This window comes from Odontesthes bonariensis, chromosome 23 (assembly GCF_027942865.1).
Source record: "Odontesthes bonariensis isolate fOdoBon6 chromosome 23, fOdoBon6.hap1, whole genome shotgun sequence".
Taxonomy (NCBI): domain Eukaryota; kingdom Metazoa; phylum Chordata; class Actinopteri; order Atheriniformes; family Atherinopsidae; genus Odontesthes; species Odontesthes bonariensis.
Window position 1 is genome coordinate 19,018,322 of NC_134528.1, and position 22,302 is coordinate 19,040,623.

Genomic DNA, 22,302 nt, shown 5'->3' on the forward strand with positions numbered 1-22,302 from the left:
CATAAAACGCGCAACATGTTGATATTCCCATTTTCTCGGGATATTGTACGCGATTTTGTGTATGACGCAGAACCGGAAGAAGAAAATAAGCTTCGTTGCTAGGATACTGTGGAGCGAACCAAACAGGAAAGGATACAGCCGCACCGAAGCCTGTTTTGGTCAGTGTGAAGTTTTTCATCCAAAACTTGTCAATGAGTTTTGCGGGTTTGCTCCTCTAAAATACAACTGTAGAGTAAAACAATTGTATGATTAATAAAAAACAAACAAACAACAAAAGGATCAAATTAATATAATAACAGAGTGAATATCTCCCCGTGTATGCATGGGTTCTCTCCGGGTACTCCGGTTTTCTCCCACTGTCCAAAAACATGCATGTTAGGTTAATTGGTGTCTCTAAATTGTCCCTTGGAGTGAGTGTGAACGTGTGTGTTGCTGTTCGTCTCGTTTGTCTCTGTGTGTCCCTGTGATGAACTGGCGACCTGTCCAGGGTGCACCCCCCTCTCGCCTGATGACCGCTGGGATAGGCTGCAGCCCCCCCGCGACCCGACCGACGGATTAAGTGTGTATAGAAAATGGATGGATGGATGGATAGTGTAAATAAAACCTCTTGTTTTTCAGCTAAACTTGAGCAGTTTCCCCGGTTTTCAGCTACGATATTCAAGCTCAAGTGAAATAAATGGATTGCGAAATAAAGGTAGGCTCCACGAGTTTTGTTAGTTTCACATCAGCTAGCTAGATGTTGTTTTTACTAGAAAACTACTACATAGACTTAAGGTTGATATAAAGAGACACAAAATGATCCAAAATGAACGATCGTATCACCACATACAGTTGCTAAACAATATATCCTCTCATTGTCCATACATGCATTTAAAGCAGAAATTGTTGCTCTCTGTAGGCACCACAAGAGCTGAAAGCCAAATTCATGCTATGGTGAGATAGTTTGGATTGCATGCTGCAATTTTTATTTTTATTTTTGCACCTAACCTCAAATAATGCCACGTATAACAGTAAAATCATTCTCTGGGCGTTTTGTAGGACAGATGTGAGCTTTCACGACATGGAGGTTATCAACAAAATTCAGTCCATTCCTGATCTGGAGAGGTATATTTGTTCATGATCAGAGATTTATTCATTTATTATATTCAAAAATACGCAACATACTTAGATTTTAAGCCTTTTTTTCTTTTTTTCTTTTGGACAGCGCTTTGTGCAACGTGTTTGGGGTTGAACTCCCTGAACCAAAACGAGCAGTTCTGCTGGAGCTGTACGTGCAGACTGTGCTTTTTTGCAGGCAGCACAGCTTGAAGAAAGAGCAAACCTCTGCACTTTTGTCCATCATCAAGTCCATCCATGAGGCCAACATACGTGAGCAAAGTCATATTATTATTACTGTGTCTATTCGTAAGGTTCCCTTGAGCTGTATATTTACAGTTCAATCTAAGACTGTCTTTCAAGCCCAAAACCAATTTGATGTGTTGGATTTAATATATTTAATTTATACTTCAGTCTAGGCTTAAAAACTTACATTGAGTTTTTTTTTTTTTTTTTTTTTTACATATTTCCAAGACAGATATTCACTGAAATTATTTTTGGAGTCAGACTTGTGTCTTATATTAATCCTACTTAACGTTAAAATGTTCTTTAATTTTCAGAAACTGCTTTCTGCAACATAGAACAGTGTCTCAACTACAGCAAGGAGCTTCTGCTTTGTCACTCAGTCAGGGTGTGTCAAACAATCAGAACTCTCTTTGTCACAAGTTCATTTAACACTTCAAAATTTCCTTGAACGTGATGCCACTCTCTGGTCTCTGCTCGCCACAGCGGCCTCCCTTTAGCATCGACATCTTCAGCTTTCAGGAGGTGGACTGCATCTCGAAGTACATCCACTGCAACTACTTGAGATACTACAAACTCTACAAGTATATCTTTACTCCGCAGGTAAGAGTAAGAAATTTTTCGACTTCATATCATTCCCATCCCAACTCACTTAATGAAAACAAACAAACAAACAAACAAAAAAGGTCGCTCTGTCATTTTTTTTAGAGGGATTGGATTAAAATTTGAACTGACATCCATGAAATCCTAAGGATTAACTTCATGTTTTTATAGTTTCAATCTCACGAGGAATGATTTTCTACCCAAATGAAACAGTTCACAAAGAAAATATCCACCTGTTTTGACTTTCTCGTCACCATGGTTCAGATACAAATATAAATACGTATGGTATTTAGAGGTTATTTGGTCCTGAATGCTTTTCCAATAGATATTTGAAATTCCTTGACTTGTCGTTTAGGTTAAGCTGGGTGATGGTGGTGTACGGTTGGAACAGCATCACAGTACAATACAAAAAAAGTGACCCTAATACTTTGTCCTTCAATGAAATATGCGTAAAAGAGTGGAACCAAATAATCAAATAACGTTCGAGACTCATCACCTGTCTGACAGTGTGACAGTCTTTTAGTGACAGAGCTACTAAAAGACTGGATTAGATTTCACACGTCGGTATCATTGAAACACTTCTAATCAAAATAGTACAAATACCTACCAATGAAATGAGTAACTGTAATATTACAGCCACTGAAAAGTAGGAAAAATAGTAGTTTTAAATATCATGAAAAGGTCAAGGAGTAATGTACCATCTCTGTTATAAACAATAAACAGTAAGGCTTTCTCATTAAAAGATTTCAAAGAACTTAAAAAGATCTCTGTTGGGAAAGCATCGAGTCAAAATGGCTTGAAAATGTTGAATTTGTTTACTGAGATCTGTGACAGTCATTTTTCTTTCATATGGGCTCAAATAACCTCTCAGTGTTGGAGAACTAAAGCAATGCAGTGAAGAATCAGATTCCCTAACTCTAAGGAGAGATTAACTGAAGCAAAAAATGGTCAACACAAAACGCAGACATGTGCCATAAAGACCTTTTTTTTTTTTTAGCAGTTAAGACTCAATGAGCAGCGGCATCATGTGAGCATGAAGTTACCAAAATGAAGAGATAGGGATTGGTGGCCCCTGTAATCGAGACAACGATAGTGGTGAAGTTATAATTGTAGGCTGAGATGGCTGGGACGCCCGATGAGGAAACAAGGAGAAGGAGAGTTGCTCACAAGTAGAACAAGGGTTGAGTAGCTCAAAAAAACAAGGCTGGTGAACATATTTTTGGAGGAAAGCGGCCATGTGGAAATTCAGCAAAGAATAATTTTTGTTAGGGTGGCAAAAGTGGAAGTGATGAAGAAATTTGACCTGCAGAAATAGAAACAAGAAAAGAAGAAAAGATCTTCTTCATTGAACTTGTGTCAAATGCTTCATATGTGGTTGCAAGATGATAAAAAAAATGATTAAAGGTATGATCTCTTTTTCTATCTAATATTTTTCATTCAGGTAGAAGTTAATTGTTTGCAGCTGAATTCCTTCCACTCAAGTTTCAGCCACTTCAGTTGGAAACTATCGTTAAGAGTTTTGTGGATGTTTATTGCAAATTTCAAACAATTCTGCGAGAAAATTAAGGATTTTGGTGAGCCGTAGAAAATAGGATTTAAAAAGCTGAAAGCCAAAACTTAAGGATTTTTGGAAGGCCCCATGAACGGGAAGGGTCAGGATAGTTGGCATTGGACGACCGACTGCAAACTTTTACAGTCTTTCAGTTTTTGTTTTTTTTGTGACTTGACCGGTAAGGGTACATAATGAGAGATAAATGAGAATGAGAGTTTTTAAACAGGAGCATTTGTCACCCATTTTGACTAGGTCAAACTTGATCTGTCATTGACATACTCTGGGATGCCAGACCATGGATCACCAGTGATGGAGGATTCCTCTGTGCCAGGTACTGATTACAGGGCTTTAGCCGCACGTAACATAGCCCAAAAAAATAAATAAATCAGAGAACCAGAGAGACCGTTAACACACAACTTTAAATCAGCAGAGGGAGAAAAGTGACAACACTAATGCTCCAGCTGTATCCCTGAATCCCACTTTAAATAAATCTCTCCTGTTTGTTCTATTTGAGACTCATAGGCCAGATTATTAATACACTGCGGTACTTTTAATGCAACAGATGTTGAAAATGCAACTGATGAGGAAGCAGTGCCAAAGACAGACGCGTCTTTTATCACAGAGCACGAGGAAGCCTCGACTGGTATGATCACAAATATCCAAAAATGACCTTTTCTCATCAAGTGCTGCCTAAATTGTGTGTATTTGCCTCATGTCCACATTTTCAGCTTCCACGTCAGAGTTGAAGGCGCTGATAGAGCAAGAAGTCAGACAGCAATTGAAGATCGCGTCTGGCCAACTCGATCAAACCATCAGAGAAAAAGAGAAAGCTTTTCAGCTGAACGGCGCCTTAAATTCCTTGCAGCCCAACCTCAAAGCCAAAAGAGAAAAGGACGGCAAAAAGACCTCCTAAGTCTTCAGTTAGAGGAAATGAGACGGTTCAAACATGTTTTATTCTCAATAAAAGCTCACTCTGCACATACAGTACGACGGTTATCTGCCTTTGTACACTGGATATACATTTCTGAAGCAGGCACTTTAAATGGAAAAATGCTTCTTATTAGACTGAGAAATGTAATGAGTGTGGAATGGTGATTTCACAGTCAGCGAGTGGGTTTCCTCTTGATGAATGTTTGCATGCATGATAGGATTACGCACATAAACACTCCACTTACGATAATTGTTTCACACAGGTCCTACAGTACAGTTGTGTAATACTGGAATATCTGTAAATATAAGCTTTAATACAGCATTTAAGTGTAAAAATAACCAATCACAGTGCTTTCATGTGCAGTGCCGGGAAATGCTTACTCCCTTCAACCGCAATAAACTATTAGCAGGTAAAATCCTAAACATTAGCAATATACTCATATGATTAAGTCTATCAAAGGATTGTGCAATGTGTCCTCTAATGCAAAGTGCACTGCAAACTAGATGATGACCCGACAAAGAGTTTCAAATTGTCACAACCTTGGATACACGCACAGATAAGGAATATCAAGTCACGCATGCATCTTCTACTTGCAGAGCCACAGTGTGCATTAAGGCGCACAAACATCCTGATCCCTGAATTGCACATCTTAGAATTAAACAGTAACTCGACAAGACAAACGCTGGCTTGACTGCCCGTGCACAGGGTTAAATAAGAATCAACATGTTTAGGAATGAGGTTGACCTTTTATGTTTCAAAGTCCTCCAGACCCAGCAGCATGGTCTTGGATGTGTTCTGAAAGAGGGCTGCGCGGTTCTGTTGCTCCCCTTTCTTCACCCAGTGGCCGTAGATGCGGAAGGCGCAGCCGTCGATGAGCTTGCGGACGCCGCGGAGGGAATACGGATCCCTGGCCAGGACCTCCCGGGTTAGCGGCCGAGCCCTTCGGTAGCGGCTGTAAATCCTGATACAGGCGAGCACGCTTACTATCAACACCTGGGGAATCAAGAGAGGAATGCAGTGATTACAATGTGTCAGCACGTGCCGCTTATAAAGAAATAAAAGAGTTTCAGGGTGACTCACCCTGAACGTCTTTCTGGGACTGAAGAGACGCACATCCTCCTTCTGGTACAGTCGGAAGAAGGGGTGTAGTAAGGCTTGCTCTGCGGTGAGCCGAACAGATGGTTCCACCACCAGCAGCCTGGATATCTGAGTATCACAAGGGAAACAAATAAAGTCTTGATGCTCTACTTTGAATATATTAAAAATTGCCTCACACATTCAGTTACTGCTGGAGAAACCCATCCATTAGAGGAGGATATTAAAGAGCATGTTAAAACCGTATTAGTATATTAAAGTTATGCTTGAGATCATTGGACAGAATATCATCTTACCAGATCTTTCACAGTGTCAGACCTGTCATCCCACTCCGGGGAGCTGAACTGATAGCGACCCTCCATGATCATTCTCAGCATCAGCATCTGTTTGCGGTGCCAGAACGGCGGCGAGCCAGCAAGCAGGGTGAAGAGGATGACTCCACATGCCCAGCTTACAAACAAACGCAAGGCAAAACTTAGGTGCAGAAGTGAGGACAGCACACAGGAGCATGGTTTGTAGTTCAACGCTGTGAGAAATGTTGCATCACTGATCAAAGGAGGGAGTGAGACTTACAGATCAACCTGCTTGCCGTAGCCTGGATGCATTTCATCCATGGAACATTTCAGGATTTCAGGGGCCAAATAACCAGGCGTTCCACAAAGCTCTAATTATAGCCAAAGACAAAGCAGACTGGCTTAATGAACCAACAAATCACAATTATTCACATTACCGTTGACTTTACATGATTGGCAGCCGTACCCCTCAGCTTCTCTCCAGGTTGGAGCTGCACAGAGAAACCAAAGTCGGAGAGCTTGATGTGCCCATGATCGTCCAAGAGAATGTTCTCAGGTTTCAGATCCCGGTGGACAATGTTCAGGGAGTGGAGGTATTGCACAGCCTCCAACAGAGCTCGCATTATACACCTGCAGAGAAACAAAATTTACACGGATTTGGTCTCATATCCATGTGTCAACCATAACAAAGCACAGTGGATCTGTGTACCAAATCAAATTTTTGCACATTCTTTTCTAATTCTTCCACAGAGACACGTGATATGCTCGTTCCATGAAACTTAGATGGAAAGGGAGAAGCATTTAAATTCACAACGACCAATGGTTTAGCATTAGACATTCAACATCCCATCTGCGCAGCGCTGTTCAGAAGATAACCCTCAAGACACCTCTAGAGTATCATTAAGTGTTTTTATTGTCACACTGAAACAAATGAACAAAAGAAGAGCAACTGCAGCAGAGATGTGGTTGCAAACGCAACCTCAGAAATTCAGAGAATCTTGACAAATCTCTATATTCAAGAGATGAGGCTGAAAAGTGACACTGAACCGCAATAAATACAAAGATGATTTGTGGTGGAAATTGTAGCGCATGTTTTGGAAGACTTCTGTAAAATGCTGACGGTGGACGAAGTTTGACCCTGTTTCTACTCATGCAGGTTCAAACTTTACCATGTTATTAAAAAGTATATCGAAACGAAACCAAGAAGCACCATCTTTGGTCTCGAGCACATTTAAAGGCGACTGAGGAGATGTGAAAAATGTCCTGTGGTCTGGCAAATAAAACACTGGTCTTAAAGAGGAGACAGACCATTTGGCTTGTTAACAGTACACATTTCAAAAGCCAGAATCATTTATGATATGAGGTGTGCTTTAGTAAACTTAAAGCGTGTATCGTCCAGATCTGTTTTGGCACCATAAATGCTTATTTTGGAGCAACATATGCGGCAATTCAGGTGATGTCTTTTAAGAAGGCCTTGCTTTTTTCGGCAGTACGACACCAAACCACATCCTGCACGTTTTAAAGCAGCATGACTGAGTAGTAAAAGAGACTTGCCTGTCTGCATGAAATGAAAAATATCACAAAAGAGTCTGCTACACAGCTGAAATCTTACATGAGGCAAGAATGCTAAATATTGTTGAAAGAAGAAGTAACGCAACACAGCGGTAAATATAACCCTGCCATGAAGTTTATGAAAGATATTTCAAAATGGGCGAATATTTCCAAAAATGCATTAAAAAAAAAGTTTTTTGTTGTATCCATCATATAAGAGGCTACAACATTATAAACCTTTATCAAGACTTAACTGTGTGTGTTGACATTGAGTAAATGGAGTGTGTTGATGATGGAGCTCACCTGGTCTCCTTCTCACTCAAAGTCACTTTTTCTGTGAGGTAGTCAAACAGCTCTCCTCGTCTCATTCTGGTAATGAAAAAAAAACACATTTCCTACAGCAACTCCCTGTATATTCACTGTAATTATCAGTGCATTTTTTAGCTTCTCATCTTCGTACTCACAGGTCAAACACCAGAAATATGAACGTTGTGGACTCGTAGGAATCAATGAGAGTGACTAAAGGGAATCAAAGCAGCATAAAACAGCGTCAACGCTTTTAAAGCTCCAGGAACAGGAAAATCAAAGAAATCGTGTGATCTTTAAGAGCAGCTTTGCGACATACTGATGGAGGAGTGTCCCTTCACCATGTTGAGAACTTGGATCTCTTTGAGCGTGGAGGTCTTCACCTCCTCCAGCTGCTGGACTGTCATCTTCTCCGCTGTGATCTCAATAATCTTCACTGCCAGTTCCTGACCAGTGTGTCTGTGCACACACCTGCGCACCACACTGCTCACACCCCTGAGGCACGACAAAAAAAAATACGGCATGTTTCCCCCATCACCAAGTAAGTCAGAGCACTGCACAAATACCATGCCAGTTACGGGACTCACCTGCCTATCACCTCTTTAGGGTCATACTTCTGGTAAAACTCCTTGGCCCCCACCCAGTCTGGTAATTCATCTCCAACAACGATATCCTTGGTCATAATGAATCTATAACAACAAACTCAGTCACATGTCTCAGTGTGTTAACAGTGCTGCTTGTTTACCAGGCTCTACTGGACAAACTCTTGATAAGGAAGCTGTTTTTTTTTTCTTTAGTTTAATTAAAGGAGGTAACCCCACTATTTGTTTACAAGTTATACAAGACTCCACGGTATTCAAATATTTAGAAATACACAATTGATCCCTCATAACTTTTTGGTAAGTGCGTCTTTGATTTGGCCTTGCTGCTGCAGCAGGTTCACTGACCGATCAGGAAGCTACTCACCTTGAATGTTCCAAACAACAAGGAGACGGTAAATACGGAATCAATAAAACAGAGCCATGTCAGCTCGAGGTATTTATCGCGAAGCCATTACTGCGTGTGATTCAGCGGCGACAGCACCGAAATTAGCCAAAACAGTTAGCTAAGACCTGAGCACTGTTTACATTCTGGTCAAATTCCTTGAGAACATTTTGTTACCGGTTATTTCTGGGCGTGGCGGTACTGCCCCCGAAAGGCAGGAGTGAACATTGCAATATGTTTTTTACTCTATGTGTTTTACAGTGACACAACAAATGAGTTAAATTTACCGCGTTTTGTGGCAATACAACGCAATTATTAATTCAACTCGTTTTTCGTTTTGAATTTTTTTTTTAAATGGAGAAAAATGTGGATACGGGTAATGCGCACTAGGGGGCAATAGTACTCTGACTGTCTGCAGTTTTGTTTGAAAACGTAGAAGAAGAAGGTGTTTGTCGTCGTTTCCTGTTCCTTCCCTGAATGTTCTGAATTACAGGCGCTCCTTACGAAGGTCTGTAACATCAATCTTTGTCAGAAAAACGTAATTTTGTGTGTTTTTGTGCATGTTTGGTGTCTTTACAGAGTGCTTTATTTCTGTAGTGCTGGCCAATGAATGAAAGTGCCGACCACAAGACGTTATATGCACCTAACAATGAGCGCTGTGTAGCTAACCAACAGTTAGCATTAGCTTAGCAAGTATTAGCAAGCTCGAAATAAAAATTCCATTAATTTAAGCGACTATGCAAAATTAAAATGAGTGATAGTTTTTAGGCACTGGATTAAAGAAGATGAGAGAGGCATACACGACCAGAAACACACATGAACACTAAGGGAGCTGTAATTTAGTTGGTAAAGAACAGTGGTCCTGTGCTTTGAGATTCATGCTGCCTCAACCTGTCATTTAATACTGTCTTTATATTTGCAAGCTAAACTATGATATATTAAAGCTGCACGAACGCAAACATTTCATGTCCTGTTTGGTTTATGCAGGAGAAGGAAAGATGTCAGGTGCTGGGGGAGGAAAGCGTCCCTCGGGAGGGGACAGTCCCCCTGGCCCACCTGAGAAGAAAAGCAAGAAGGAGGAGAAGACCACCACCACACTTATTGAACCAATACGAATAGCAGGAGTGTCCTCCACGGTACTCTAAATTCACCATTTTTTGTGCATTTATTACCGTTGACTATTTTTGCCCAGTAATAGGTCGGCAATATTCCACATCATGGTTTCTTTTTATTGTTCTTTACAGGAAGAGATGGACATGAAGGTTCTCCAGTTTAAGAACAAAAAGTTGTGTGAGCGCCTGGAGCAGAGACAGACAATGGAGGATGAGTTAAGAGAGAAAATTGAAAAGCTTGAGAAGAGACAAGCCACTGATGATACCACCCTCCTGATTGTCAATCGCTACTGGTCACAGGTACACAATTGATTAAATTGATATAACTCAAAAAAAGGATCCACCAGATTTTAAATCCAATGGTTAATATTTGAAGATGTAGATATTAATCACTTTTTGTTTACCTCAGTAATATTTATTAAAGGAGCAGACAAATTGCTGAAGGATTGAAGTTTTTTTAAAAAAGAGAAGAAAAATTATGTACAAATAATGTATGGCAGCCCTTTGTCCACAGGTTTAAAACTTTATTGAGGCTTTGTTTCTCTTATTTGCAGTTGGAAGACAGTGTGCATGTTCTGCGCATTGAGCCTGAAGCCCCATCAGTATCTGCTCCTGCCCCCCCCTCGGCACCGCTCCCTGACGCCACACCAATGGGAGACGATGGCATCAGTTTGGCTTCACCAGCTTCCACTGTGCCTCCACCTCCTCTGCCAGAGGGCCAGAGTGAGGCTGAGCAGGCAGAACAGCAGCAGCAAGAGGAGCGTCATGAAGAGCGTCAGGAGGAGCAGCAGCAGCCGCCTCCACCTGCTGGGTCAGAGGAGTTAATGACACCAACAGAGCCTTCGCAGGATTCGATACAAGGTTTGGAGCCTTCAAAAAAGCTTATCTTATAAAGTCATGCCATCACTTACATTTATTGCTATGACTTTCAGAGTTATTATAATGTCATATTCTTATTAATATCTTAGTACTTAATCTTAACAATTTCCTATCGTGTGCAGATGGAGCACCGCCGCCTCCTCCCTTAAGCGAAAATGCTAAGGGATTCTTGGCCGCGCTTGAGCAGAGCAGCGAGGAGGAAATGGCCTTACACCTACAGGACCGCATGCAGTTTAGCAAAGAAGCCATTGCCCACTTGGTCTGCGTCTTTGACAGGCTACACAGTCGCATTGACGACATGTGTAGGTTGGTCCAGGCTGCAGGTAACTGTTGAGATGTGCTTGTTTATGCCACATGCATACAGGTTTAGCTAATGGCTATCTACTTCACATTTCATATGATACATTAAAATGAATTGCTGCTACTGACTGAGTGTCATATGTCTTTACTACCGGTGAACAGGTTAAATGTGAGCAGGGTTTTTGTCTCATGCCATACCTATTCTGATTTTTGATCTTCATGGTTAGCATGTGAGAACGATGGCCTGTCTGACATCAGTCTGAACCACAACCTGCTGGAGGAGAATATGCGACTACGAGACCTTGCCATGCTCCTTCAGGGACGACACCACAAGATGTCCATGGAGGTACAGTGTTCTAGGCTCTGTTAGTGGATGTCGGTGTGTATGTTCGGTATTTGTAAGTTTAGGTATGAAAGCATGTGGATTAAAATGGTAATTTTGCATGTTCATTATTTTAGTGCTTACTTGTCAGTGATGAAAAAGCTGTTTCCTTCACTTCTCGTTGTCTTATAGTACAATGAGTTGGTGGACAAGGTGACAAGTGCAGAGACAAAGGTGTCTGAGATGGAGACAACAGTGGAGGACCTTCAGTGGGACATAGAGAAACTCCGCAATAGGGAACAGAAGCTCAACAAACACCTGGCGGAGGCCATGGAACAGGTATGTTTGTTTTAAACTTGCTTCTATGCTGCTTGCTCTAGTATGAGTTTGTGCCTTTTTTGTGTGTCCACAAAAAAATTTCTTTAATGCATGAGTTGACAGTAGGGCTGTCGCGGTGAGGGAATTCCCACCGCGGTGACTCATAGCCGCTCAACAGCGCGGTATGCGGTGATATCGCATTTTTGTTCATTAGGCTACTTTCCATGACACGCAATGTTAGATGAAAATCGAGTGCATAATCCGTCTTTTTTTCCCAGCGATTCTGACATTTCACTTAGCTTTGCCTGTCATTTACTCGCTCACAGACCAACATAGCAGAGATCAAGCAGCGCATACCCCAGTTCTGCAACATTGTTGCCAGTGCCACATGGCAAATATCAACATTGTTGCAGACCTGCGCACGTTTCATTTGGTAGCCTTATGACGGAGAAAAACGAAGCAGATCAGTGCAGCAGTTGAGCTCACGTGTCCGGGATACAGTTTTTTTAAACAGACTGCCCGCCGTCCAACCAACCCAAGCTGAACTTTAACTGTTTCCGCGAAGTTGTTAGAGCTTATTTCTGGCACGGCACATTTTTTAAATAGGCCTACAGACTGTGGAAGCTAGTTTATTGTTGATATTAGACGGTCGCATTTACAACGTTAAACATGGATAATAAGGGAAGATTCAAAGCCATAAAGTGTCCGGACTAGGCAGAGGAGTAAAGCCAAGATAAAGGTAGGCCACTGCATTTTATTTTAACTTCTATTGCTACGACACTGAGTAGGCATATTCTTGTAATATCAGCTGCTGAGGGAGAATGAGACCACAACGAGTAGCATGCAGACGTGTGTGCGTGTGCGGTGCCTATATGCAAAGATGACGACAGAAACGCGGCACCAAGCTGTGTTAATGTGTTTCTCCTGCCTTGCGGGGAATATACAATGCATCATTATTACTGTGCTGGGTTAAAAAAAGTATCAGTTCTGTCAGTCGCTTTGTATCTACTGTGCAGTCTTAAAAACTCTTTTAGTTTCTCGAGTTGTTCTGCGCGTGCAAGGGGGCATGCGGTGGGTGGTGGTGGGCGCACCGCGGAGGTCCTCTCAGCACCGCGGTGATTGCATTTTGCGGTTATCGCGACAGCCCTAGTTGACAGTGATAAGTCTCAGAGCCCAAGTGACTTTGAGCATGAAATGAAATTGACTTTCATTTCAGTCCTTGTATCTGAATATGAGAATAGAGGCTCAGAAGATGCACTATACGCACAGTGGCAGGAAAATGTGTGAAGTGAGACCTCATCTTCGTTTAAACCAGCATTTAAGCTGATAACAAAGAAACTTGTCATTTGTAATTTAGCATGTTTCTTCCGCATCAAATGGTTCCAGTTTGGTTTTTCGTCTTAGGATGTCAAGTGTAAATGGCTCTCTTGAGGTCATGCTGCAGTTAGCTTTTGTTGATATCATAAGCCCAAGGATCCACATGCTTTTTTTCCAACCTTGACTGTGAATATTTGGTATTCACACCACAGTGTGTTAGTATTTAAAATGTATAGTTTGTTCGTATTTAAATCTGATGAAGATCTGGCCAGCTTTTCAAAACAATTTAATATATTAATATAATTACGGGGTACTTGTTTTGCTTTTTTGAGCATACTGTATTTTTAAGTGTTGTTATCCCGTTCTGTTTCTTCTTCATTTAATGTGTGTTCTGCTTTGAATGTCTATAGCTAAAATCTGGATACAGCAGTACCGGCAGCTCAGGTGGACTAGCTGGTGGCCAGATAACATTGAACATTCAGAAGGTGAGAAGGATGGGTTTTATATGGGATGTCATCTGGCTTCAAAATCTACAAGATTATGTCTTTTTTTTTAGTTTGAAAGTCTAAATGCCGAGTTGGAGCACAACCAGGAGTTGGCCAATAGCCGCATGGCAGAGTTAGAAAAACTGCAGGTGGAGCTCCAGGAGGCTGTGAGAGAGAGTGAGAAGCTCAAGGTAAAGAGACCGTTTTTATTATCAGCACATCTGTTCTGATCAGTAACCCAGTTTCATTTTTCTGATAGGTTTATTTTTAAGCAAATGAGTTGAGTGACTTATGGTGTATAATATGGGACTCTATAGTGTTTAGAGATTTAGATTTTTCAGCTGTCACTGCCTTTTCAGGATATATATTTAATTTTTCAGATGGATTTGCGCAATATTCCAGAGGAGGTTGTGAAGGAAACCTTAGAGTACAAGTGTCTGCAGTCTCAATTCTCCCTGCTCTACAATGAATCTCTTGGGGTGAAAACCCAGCTGGATGAGGCTCGGGCTCTCCTGCTCACTGCAAAGAACGCCCATCTCCGCCAGATTGAGCACATGGAGGTGATTTTGCTTGTTTGTATTGTGTGTAAATCGTGTCCATTGTGTGTAAATATGACACCTTGGAGAAAAATTAAGGTTTACCGTCAGAGAAACTATAAAGCTCCTAATAAAACTTTACTTCAAGATGAGTCAAAGTATGTAGAAGTGGCTATCCACATTTTTTTTCCCCTCACAGTTAAATTTAATGATCCGGAAATGTAAACATTTGTGTTTTATTGCAACCGCTTAGCAACATGTTCAACAGTGTTTGTATCGTTTTCAACTATTTATAGAGTGATGAGCTGTCCCTTCAGAAGAAGCTCCGAACTGAGGTGATCCAGCTGGAAGATACTTTGGCCCAGGTGCGAAAAGAGTACGAGATGCTGCGCATCGAGTTTGAACAGAACCTGGCAGCGAATGAACAAGCAGGTACATCCAAACACCCCTTTACTTCAGACAGAAAGCCCACAGAGAATGTTACTGCTGCCATGCACACAAACTGTTTTTAAATGACAGTCATTTGAAAATGACCCTGAAACATGTAAGATAATTCTATTATACTGCTGCACTAAGCGTGCATATTTTAACATTTGTATCATGCCATTACATCTGTGCATCATGCCATTAAACTTGTCATTTACAGCTTCATAATGCAGTTGCATAAGGATGAATTAATCAAAAGCCAAATCACACATTGACTGTGCTCTGTGTTAAACTTCTCTCTCATCACTCAGGACCAATCAACAGGGAGATGAGACACTTAATCAGCAGCCTTCAAAACCACAACCTTCAACTGAAAGGTGATGTGCAGCGCTACAAGAGGAAGTTGCGGGAAACACAGATGGAGATCAATAAGGTAGACGAAGTAATTCACTGACAGTGAGAGAGCTGTTCTGCACAAACACTGCTCAGTAATAGTGATGAGAATTCCCCACAGTTTGATTTGTTTTATTGGCAGCTGCGTTGTCAGAGTGGAGAGACGGCAGTTTTGATTCTAGAGGAGACGACGAATGACAGCATCGACGTGAAGAAGGAGGATGACGAAGACCAGGAGGAGGAGGAGGAGAGGCGGAAGGAACTGGAGCGACAACGGGCCCGGGAGAGAGAGCGGGAGAGGGAGGCCGAGCGAGAACGAGAGAGGGAGCGCGAGAGGGAGAGGCAGCGCAGCGACGAGCTGAAGAGGAAGGACTCGGATACGCTGAAGATGCTCAGAGTAGAACTCAAGTATATCTCTCTTCTTCTCCACTTCACTGTCAATTGTCATGACACACATTTTTGAGGCGTGGTAGATGGTCTTAAAAAAAAGAAACTGGGCATCTGAATCGTGTATTCATGTATGCCTCCTGATGTTTTGTCAAATTTAAGCGCATGAGGTCTACATGTAATGAAACATGTCATAAATATTTAAAGTTGGCCCTCCACAAAAGGCGTAAGGAAGAAGTCATACTGTTTTTTGTTCTAAGGTGAATGTGCTCAACCATGGAAATAACTGCTGTTTTCCTCACAATAGCATATAAAACAACAGGTTTTAAAACCTGATTTATGTATTTTTTTAATTAATTAATTAATTCATTCATTCATTCATTCATTTTTTTACCACCTTCAACATAATCTTTTCCTCCTTAACTTTTCAGAAAAGCCCAGGAGTCGCAGAAGGAGATGAAGCTCCTGTTGGACATGTATAAATCAGCTCCAAAGGAGCAGAGAGACAAAGTGCAGCTTATGGCCGCCGAGCGCAAATCTAAAGCAGAGGTTTGTGTTGTTTTATTAATTAATACATTTTTTCAATCCTTTTTTTTTTACATGAAAATGCAAGTTGAATTCCCAACTCCTATTTCAAATTATCAAGGTGGAGGACTTGAGGATGCGAGTGCGAGAGCTGGAGGAGAGGGAGAGGAAGGAGAGCAAGAAGCTGGCTGATGAAGATGCCCTCAGGAAGATACGTGTGGCAGAAGAGACCATCGAGCATCTGCAGAAGAAGCTCGCCGCAACAAAGCAGGTACCTTTGTGTAGCGTACTCCCAAATCTATCAGAAAGAAGAGGGCAGCAGAATCAGATCCTCACTGATCTCTGGTTTATTCTATTTAACTTTCAAGCTGCATCCTGAAATCGGAGAATTATTTGTAACTGCAGCCTTTGTACAGTTGTTCATCGCAGCGTACTGACAAAGCTGATACAATTGAAACCTTGTTGAGTCTCTTAACAGAGGATTAATGTAACGGTAAGAAATGAGATTTAAACATCAGCCCTGTATACATGTAAAGTTTTAAGCCTTTGGGACTTTACCGTAGATATTTAAAAGCATCCAGCTGTGTTTTAAGTGAAACTAGTGTAATGATTATCACATTTGCCTATAAAGGAGTTCTTTTAACCTTAGACGTGTAAAGAGGAACTGAAAGCTCCCGTTGTGGCCTTGATCTAATCAGCTGAGCATGTTAATCCAAGACCACTGGTAAAGTTTTGAGCTGTCACACGATTGTTATTGGATGTAATGCTTTGGCCATATTCAAGTCCCTTTTGGGCATCTGTGCTTTTTTTTTAAATTAATTTTGGTTTTAGTTTTGCTTCCAATTTCTGTTTGGTGCAGAAATATTATAGGAAGCAGGAAAAAAAACAACTTGATAATACTCAGTTATACCTTTGCAGTGACTTCACTTAATCACTCGCTAATTCAGCTAAAACATTTTTAATTTTTTTTACCTTCAATCTCTTGCTAGCTACAAAAGAGAAGTAGAAATATAACATGAAATGAGGATGTAGTCAGTTTAAAAAGAGATACAAGTCAGAAAATAGAGCACAAGTCATTTCGGAATTTTAATAAATGAGTTATTCAGTGCACTCATATCTGAAGTCACTTGTAAATGTTGAAACAATTAAGGAGTGTTATTGGTAAGTAAATTCAGGGACTGAGAGAGTGGATTCTCATGAGAAGAAGAATATAAAACCATGATCTTTCCTGGGTCAAATATTGGTGAGGTAAAGTCATTGTAATTTTATAATGAGTGCTGCATTGATACACCCACATTAGACAAAGTTATCCCCGATTTTTGTCATGCTGTTATTCTTCTGTTGTTGACTGTAAGGCTTATGAGTTCATATGAATCACGTTATCTTCACACAACTCACCCAAGCAGGGTGAGCTTTTTCACTTCAAGTCTGAGTTGCAACAGATGTTGTGATGTGATCTGTCTGTAGCTCCTTATGCTTGGGAGGTCTTGCATAACAGGATTAACTCAATGTAAAAAAACCCAGTTTGGACAGATGACAAATAACTCCACTTTTACATTTACATCTACCATAAAATGACTACAGTGGAGGCAGCGGTGTTTGATTTGTTCCCTTCACTCTCTGACTGCCAGAATTTTGACAGCCAAAACTACCCAATAAACAGGCTCCATGTGAATTCATCTGACTTGTCTTTATGGGCCCCTGTTAGTCAATAAAAGGGGCAGCTTGAGCAAAAATATACAAACACAGTAAAGCAAATTTAAGTTGTGTGTATCACATAAAACAGAACAGGTGTGTTTACATAAGGTTAATGGTAAGCAATGAGAGAGGTGGAACTCTCAGTCTTTAACTTGAGAATCATTAAAAAGAAAGAAGGGCAAAAACGATGTCTCTGTCCGCTGTTAACAGTCCTGCTCATGGACCACTGAGCCGCAGATGAAAGAGAACCGACAGATAAGCTAACTAGTCTCGGTTTGTGTCACGTGATAGAAAAAGCAGCAAAAGGTGGGAGAAGGTTAAGCTTCACCTGATCCATGACCCAGTGCTACTCTGTATTTTTGTCACTGCTCCATCTCCAGCTGTGGAGAATGACCTCTCGGCAGAAGTGGTTATTCTGCAGGAAAGCCAGTATAACGATCAACATCCAAAATGCCAGGCCTGTCGCTTTGTGCTTGAGCGCTATACTTTGTAATATAAGTCCGTTTGAGATTGAGTGCTTTCAACATAATACTGGATCTTTCTTCTGCAAAGTGCTGTGATTTAAAAAAAAAAAAAAAAAAAAAAAAAAAAAAAAAAAAAAAAAAAATCTCCAATTTCCTAATTGTTTCTTAATTGATCAGAAAGGTAATTGGGAAGCTTAGATGCTTCTTATGTCTCACACAAAAACGAAGTACTATTAAGATTATATGGTGGAAGTGAACTGCATACTCTGCACAAACATTAACTGTGTGAGTATGAATGCTGCTGAAATCAACCACTTCCTGCTTTATAATCTGGCTTTCAGAGGCAACAAAACTGATTGTCAGTGACTTTTTATTGTTTGAACCACTGACACATGTTTGTGTTATGAGGAGGAGGAAGCCCTGCTGAGTGAGATGGACGTAACAGGACAGGCCTTTGAAGACATGCAGGAGCAGAACAGCCGGCTGTTGCAGCAGCTGCGGGAAAAGGATGATGCCAATTTCAAGCTGATGAGTGAGCGAATAAAATCTAACCAGATCTACAAGCTGCTGAAGGAGGAGAAGGAGGAGTTGGCTGACCAAGTGCTTACATTCAAAACCCAGGTGAGGCGCAGCGTCTTAGCCTGAAAATGCAGCACTGTTGGTTTTGTGTGTGTCAGGGCAAGAAAGAATCAGCTAGTTACTGTTGCTGGCTCTTCCAGGTGGACGCCCAGCTGCTGGTCGTCCAAAAGCTTGAAGAAAAAGAGGGAGTCCTCCAAAGTACACTGGCTGCTCTGGAGAAGGAGCTGGGTGTCAGAACACAAGCACTAGAACTCAACAAGAGGAAGGTGAGAGGATCCGTCGATCAAACTGTTCACCTCTTGGATTTCAGCTTTACGAATCACTAATGATTTCAATGCTGCCAGATAACGTGCAAAAATAATAACCTTTAGGTGTGTTGAGGTTCATGTGAAAAGTTCTGATATCCAGATTTGTGCCGTTGCAGCCACGAAACTTCACATTAACGAGCTACTCTTTCAACAAACAGAGTCCCACACTTCACCTGATTGCAGTAGTTCCCAACATTTTTTCCTGGAAGCGCCCCCACTTGTATCTACAAATAGAAAGAGCAGCACTTTGGCTCTGCATCTGAAAATGTTCCAACTCTGCACTCCAGTTTTCACATTAAGGGAATCCTTGCACTGCATTCTGTTTGATTTGGGACCCTTAACCTCTGTGTTGGTCTCATTGTAGAGTGATGGAGGCGTTTTAATTAAAAAAAAAAAAAAACAACAGCCTATAGATCCATTCGTTCATAAATTCTAAAAATCTTATTTTCTTGCAATTCCATAAAACACAACCGATCTGCGTCAGTGTGTAACGACAAGGTTTTAACCTCATACAGACTTCTGATAATCCTCAAAATGGGTGGTGATTTAGTACGTACGCAAATCAAATTTTTGTGACACAGTTGGAGATGCCAATTATTTCAGATGCAATCCACCAACTGTTTAAATTCCGTCTTTATCGGTAGGCTAAACAACCTGTGAAGCAGAAAACAAACAACTCTGCCGTCACTCCCAAAGACATTTGTTCCTCATCAGTCATTTCCATCTGGGAAAGATACACCAGTGTTTATTCCTGTTTTCTCCCCTCACCTTTTCATGTTTTTGCTCCTTTGTCGTGGTCAGTTCACGCAACATTGCCAATTCTTGCACCACATAATGAGTATGTTCCTCCATTTATCTCATATCCCCAAAGCAGTATATACAAATTTTGATTCCTCCACTTTGTTCTTCATCATCACCCTCTGAACAGTCTTCCTCTTCTTCTGCGTGCCTTTTTGGGTGGTAATTTGGCCTTTCTCCCATATAGAAGGATCCGCTGCTTATATACATATAAATGGGTCATTCTCAGAACATAAACATACAAATTAATTGGCCACATTGTTTTTTTTTTTATCATAGATCATTGTTATTGCTACACATTGTAACTTTAACATCAGACGATACAACAGAAAACATACAGAAAGGTCTGCTTTCTTTACTGAAACTGTTTCAAATTACTGAAGAGATCCGATGACTTACAGTGTGGAAAATGTACACTATCTGCAGTAAATAGAGTGAGCCAAAGTATAAATACAGAGGCTCCAAATGTCTCTTCACTAATGCTCACTGTACCACCACATTACCATTCAGGAATCTCATCATTGGTTTTTTTTTTTTGGTTCCTGCTTCCTTCCCTTCTGCAGGCGGTGGAGGCAGCACAGCTGGCAGAAGACCTGAAGGTGCAGCTGGAACACACACAGGCCAAACTGAAGGAGATCCAGGTCTCTGTGGCTGAGAACCGCACCGCCCGGGAGAGGGAAAGCAGCAACCTTAAACGAGCACAGGTATGCTGCATCCCATTACGGAGGGTATCACTCCAAATCTGCCTTTGTGGCTCCCAAGGTTCTGATTTATTTGCATTTGGTTTGAGTTAAAATGTTTAGCTGCGGAACTAACAACCCTGTCCTCTTGCTCCTCCAGGAGGATCTGTCCAGGCTGAGACGGAAGCTGGAGAAGCAGAAGAAGGTGGAGGTGTACTCTGATGCAGATGAGATCCTACAGGAGGAGATAAATCAGTACAAGGTGAAGGGAAACATTTGTTGTTTTTAGTAACCCGTTGGTGCCAAGAAAAATGCAAAATTACCAGCAGCTCCTTGGCAAAGTGTAAGATTGACTGCTTTAGAAAGGCTACAGCAGCATGGGGGAAAAAACTGTAATGAGTCATAATGCAGAATGCCACAGCTTTGTAATTTTCTTAATTGCCCAGCAGTGGCAGTTTTATGTTTGAAAGCATGGACCATAAAGAGAGCTCAAATCGCCGCAGAAAGATTGTGATCTCTTTGTGCTTTAGGGACTTGGAAAAATTGCACTTGTTACACCCTCAAACGTTGCTATACAAGAAATGGAGGTAATAAAATTGTTAGCAAGTCATTAATGGCCCACACGCATGTATTTATCTGTCCTCAGGCCAAGCTGCGTTGCCCCTGCTGCAACACACGAGACAAGGAGACCGTTCTCACTAAGTGTTTCCACGTTTTCTGCTACGAATGTCTTAAGATGCGTTACGACACCCGACAGAGGAAGTGCCCCAAGTGCAACTGTGCCTTCGGAGCCAACGACTTTCACCGCATCTACATCACCTAAGTCGCATAGAAACAGAGGAGCAAAAAGAGAAAATGGTAGACAGAACCAAAGGAGGGGAAAAAAATGAAGACAAGCAGGACAACTTGAGATTTATTCAAAGAGGCAGACATTTTGGGGATATCATGAGTGTATCCCTGTTTTAATCTCTTTGGAAAGACTTGTTTTACCACATTTTTGCCATTTGGTGACCAAACATAGTGAAATATCTCATTGAGAGTGTTGTGATGTAGTTAATAAACACAGATGTTTGTGCACACACTGATATTCTTACATGTTGCGCTGCTCTGAGTTGTTTTTATCTTTGCAGTTCTTGTCAATGTCACGGATCCTCTCTTTTAACAAACTGGGCCAACTTTTAAAGCTCTTTAATGTATTGGAAAAACTCTGAACTGCGGTGATTTGTGTTTGATCATCATGAAGTGTTTCTTTGAACTGTTTTGTCCTGCTGGTTTTGGAAATCCCTTAACATCATTGAAGCTGAAACTAAAACTTCTAAATTAAAAGAAGCCATCCCTTATAGACCTGAGGATTGTATGCTTTTAAAGCTAAATATGGTTCCAATATATAAAGTACAACAGCCAGATTTGTCTTACGTCTTTGCTTAGGCTATAGTATTAACAATGCCTGAGAGACATCAGCTAGTTTGGCAGGCAGTCAGCACATACAGGACTGTTTGGATCACCTTGGGCAAGCTCCTCTGTGTGTGTTCATCCCGTTGCCATGGTTCCTACTGGAGAGTTTGACACAACATCTGCAGCTTATAGTGCCTCATTACAGATGAAATCACTCCAGTGGAAAGTCAGCTCATATGGGTGTCCTTAGTGGGCTGTGCAGCTCCAGGTCCTACTAGACTCCTTTCCTAAAGGTTAGCCGTGACAGTGGAGTACAAAAACATCTGTGTAACAACATGCCTCTAACTTAATTGAGCCAATGAACCCCCCCCCCCCACAATCCGATGATGTGAACTATTTACTGGGAAGTTTGGTTAGCGTCTGTTTGACGTTAGTTCTTGTGGGAAAGGCAGTTCACACCATGTAACACATAAGAAGTTCCAGGCTGCGGAGGAGAGGAGTGAGTATGTGAGGGGGGGGGGGGAAATAAGGATTTTTTTATTTTTTTCTTCTATCAGGCATTTGGGAACAGTTAGTGGAGACTTCCTCAAGAATTGGCCAAAATGCAGCAGAAATAATGATGGATAATTGCAGGGTAGTTGCTGCACTAATGTAAACACGTGTACGGTAACTTTGTCACAAGGTGAACATGTCACTCAGTGTATGTGTGGTGCCACACAGAGCAGAT

At 41.3% G+C, this 22,302-nt stretch overlaps 3 protein-coding genes across 7 annotated transcripts; 2 read left to right on the forward strand and 1 right to left on the reverse strand.

The window, feature by feature from the left end:
• The first annotated feature begins 120 nt into the window (after window positions 1-120).
• On the forward strand, window positions 121-4,469 carry cfap119 (cilia and flagella associated protein 119). Of its 3 annotated transcripts, XM_075457548.1 has the most exons (10): window positions 121-158; window positions 619-694; window positions 899-933; window positions 1,039-1,104; window positions 1,205-1,368; window positions 1,656-1,726; window positions 1,825-1,941; window positions 3,746-3,824; window positions 4,056-4,136; window positions 4,222-4,469. In XM_075457548.1, exons 2-10 carry the CDS (start codon window positions 677-679, stop codon window positions 4,404-4,406), a joined length of 816 nt encoding a protein of 271 aa, XP_075313663.1. In that variant the 5' UTR covers window positions 121-158; window positions 619-676; the 3' UTR covers window positions 4,407-4,469. The 3 variants fall into 3 exon arrangements, with proteins under 3 accessions (XP_075313663.1, XP_075313664.1, XP_075313665.1); XM_075457549.1 differs by lacking the exon at window positions 121-158 and having other exon boundaries at window positions 376-694; window positions 1,044-1,104; XM_075457550.1 differs by lacking the exons at window positions 121-158; window positions 899-933 and having other exon boundaries at window positions 376-694.
• phkg2 (phosphorylase kinase, gamma 2 (testis)) lies at window positions 4,415-8,854 on the reverse strand. Its single transcript, XM_075457547.1, has 10 exons — window positions 8,636-8,854; window positions 8,257-8,358; window positions 7,989-8,164; window positions 7,828-7,882; window positions 7,667-7,732; window positions 6,279-6,442; window positions 6,093-6,183; window positions 5,816-5,969; window positions 5,505-5,630; window positions 4,415-5,417 (listed from the first exon to the last, which is right to left on the reverse strand). Exons 2-10 carry the CDS (start codon window positions 8,349-8,351, stop codon window positions 5,172-5,174), a joined length of 1,173 nt encoding a protein of 390 aa, XP_075313662.1. The 5' UTR covers window positions 8,352-8,358; window positions 8,636-8,854; the 3' UTR covers window positions 4,415-5,171.
• A 234-nt stretch (window positions 8,855-9,088) lies between these two features.
• On the forward strand, window positions 9,089-21,522 carry rnf40 (ring finger protein 40). 3 transcript variants are annotated; one of them, XM_075456881.1, is made up of 20 exons: window positions 9,089-9,161; window positions 9,641-9,789; window positions 9,898-10,065; window positions 10,320-10,626; window positions 10,767-10,967; window positions 11,172-11,290; window positions 11,459-11,605; window positions 13,312-13,386; window positions 13,458-13,577; window positions 13,767-13,946; window positions 14,219-14,354; window positions 14,660-14,781; window positions 14,863-15,149; window positions 15,560-15,677; window positions 15,775-15,924; window positions 18,224-18,436; window positions 18,535-18,660; window positions 20,064-20,204; window positions 20,341-20,442; window positions 20,827-21,522. In XM_075456881.1, exons 2-20 carry the CDS (start codon window positions 9,652-9,654, stop codon window positions 21,001-21,003), a joined length of 3,027 nt encoding a protein of 1,008 aa, XP_075312996.1. In that variant the 5' UTR covers window positions 9,089-9,161; window positions 9,641-9,651; the 3' UTR covers window positions 21,004-21,522. The 3 variants fall into 3 exon arrangements, with proteins under 3 accessions (XP_075312996.1, XP_075312997.1, XP_075312998.1); XM_075456882.1 differs by having other exon boundaries at window positions 18,227-18,436; XM_075456883.1 differs by having other exon boundaries at window positions 14,884-15,149.
• Window positions 21,523-22,302: the final 780 nt, after the last annotated feature.

Excerpts from the sequence above, each read along its gene's own strand:
- phkg2 (XM_075457547.1), bottom strand. The coding sequence starts at position 8,351 with ATGACCAAGGATATCGTTGTTGGAGATGAATTACCAGACTGGGTGGGG. Across the intron at positions 6,443-7,666 it reads TTGAGTGAGAAGGAGACCAG|GTGTATAATGCGAGCTCTGT; the intron begins GTGAGCTCCATC and ends GTTTCTCTGCAG. Across the intron at positions 5,418-5,504 it reads GTCCCAGAAAGACGTTCAGG|GTGTTGATAGTAAGCGTGCT; the intron begins GTGAGTCACCCT and ends TTGATTCCCCAG.
- rnf40 (XM_075456881.1), top strand. The coding sequence starts at position 9,652 with ATGTCAGGTGCTGGGGGAGGAAAGCGTCCCTCGGGAGGGGACAGTCCC. Across the intron at positions 10,066-10,319 it reads TCAATCGCTACTGGTCACAG|TTGGAAGACAGTGTGCATGT; the intron begins GTACACAATTGA and ends TCTTATTTGCAG. Across the intron at positions 20,205-20,340 it reads GCAACCTTAAACGAGCACAG|GAGGATCTGTCCAGGCTGAG; the intron begins GTATGCTGCATC and ends TTGCTCCTCCAG.
- cfap119 (XM_075457548.1), top strand. Across the intron at positions 1,369-1,655 it reads CATCCATGAGGCCAACATAC|AAACTGCTTTCTGCAACATA; the intron begins GTGAGCAAAGTC and ends TTTAATTTTCAG. Across the intron at positions 1,942-3,745 it reads AGTATATCTTTACTCCGCAG|GTCAAACTTGATCTGTCATT; the intron begins GTAAGAGTAAGA and ends CATTTTGACTAG.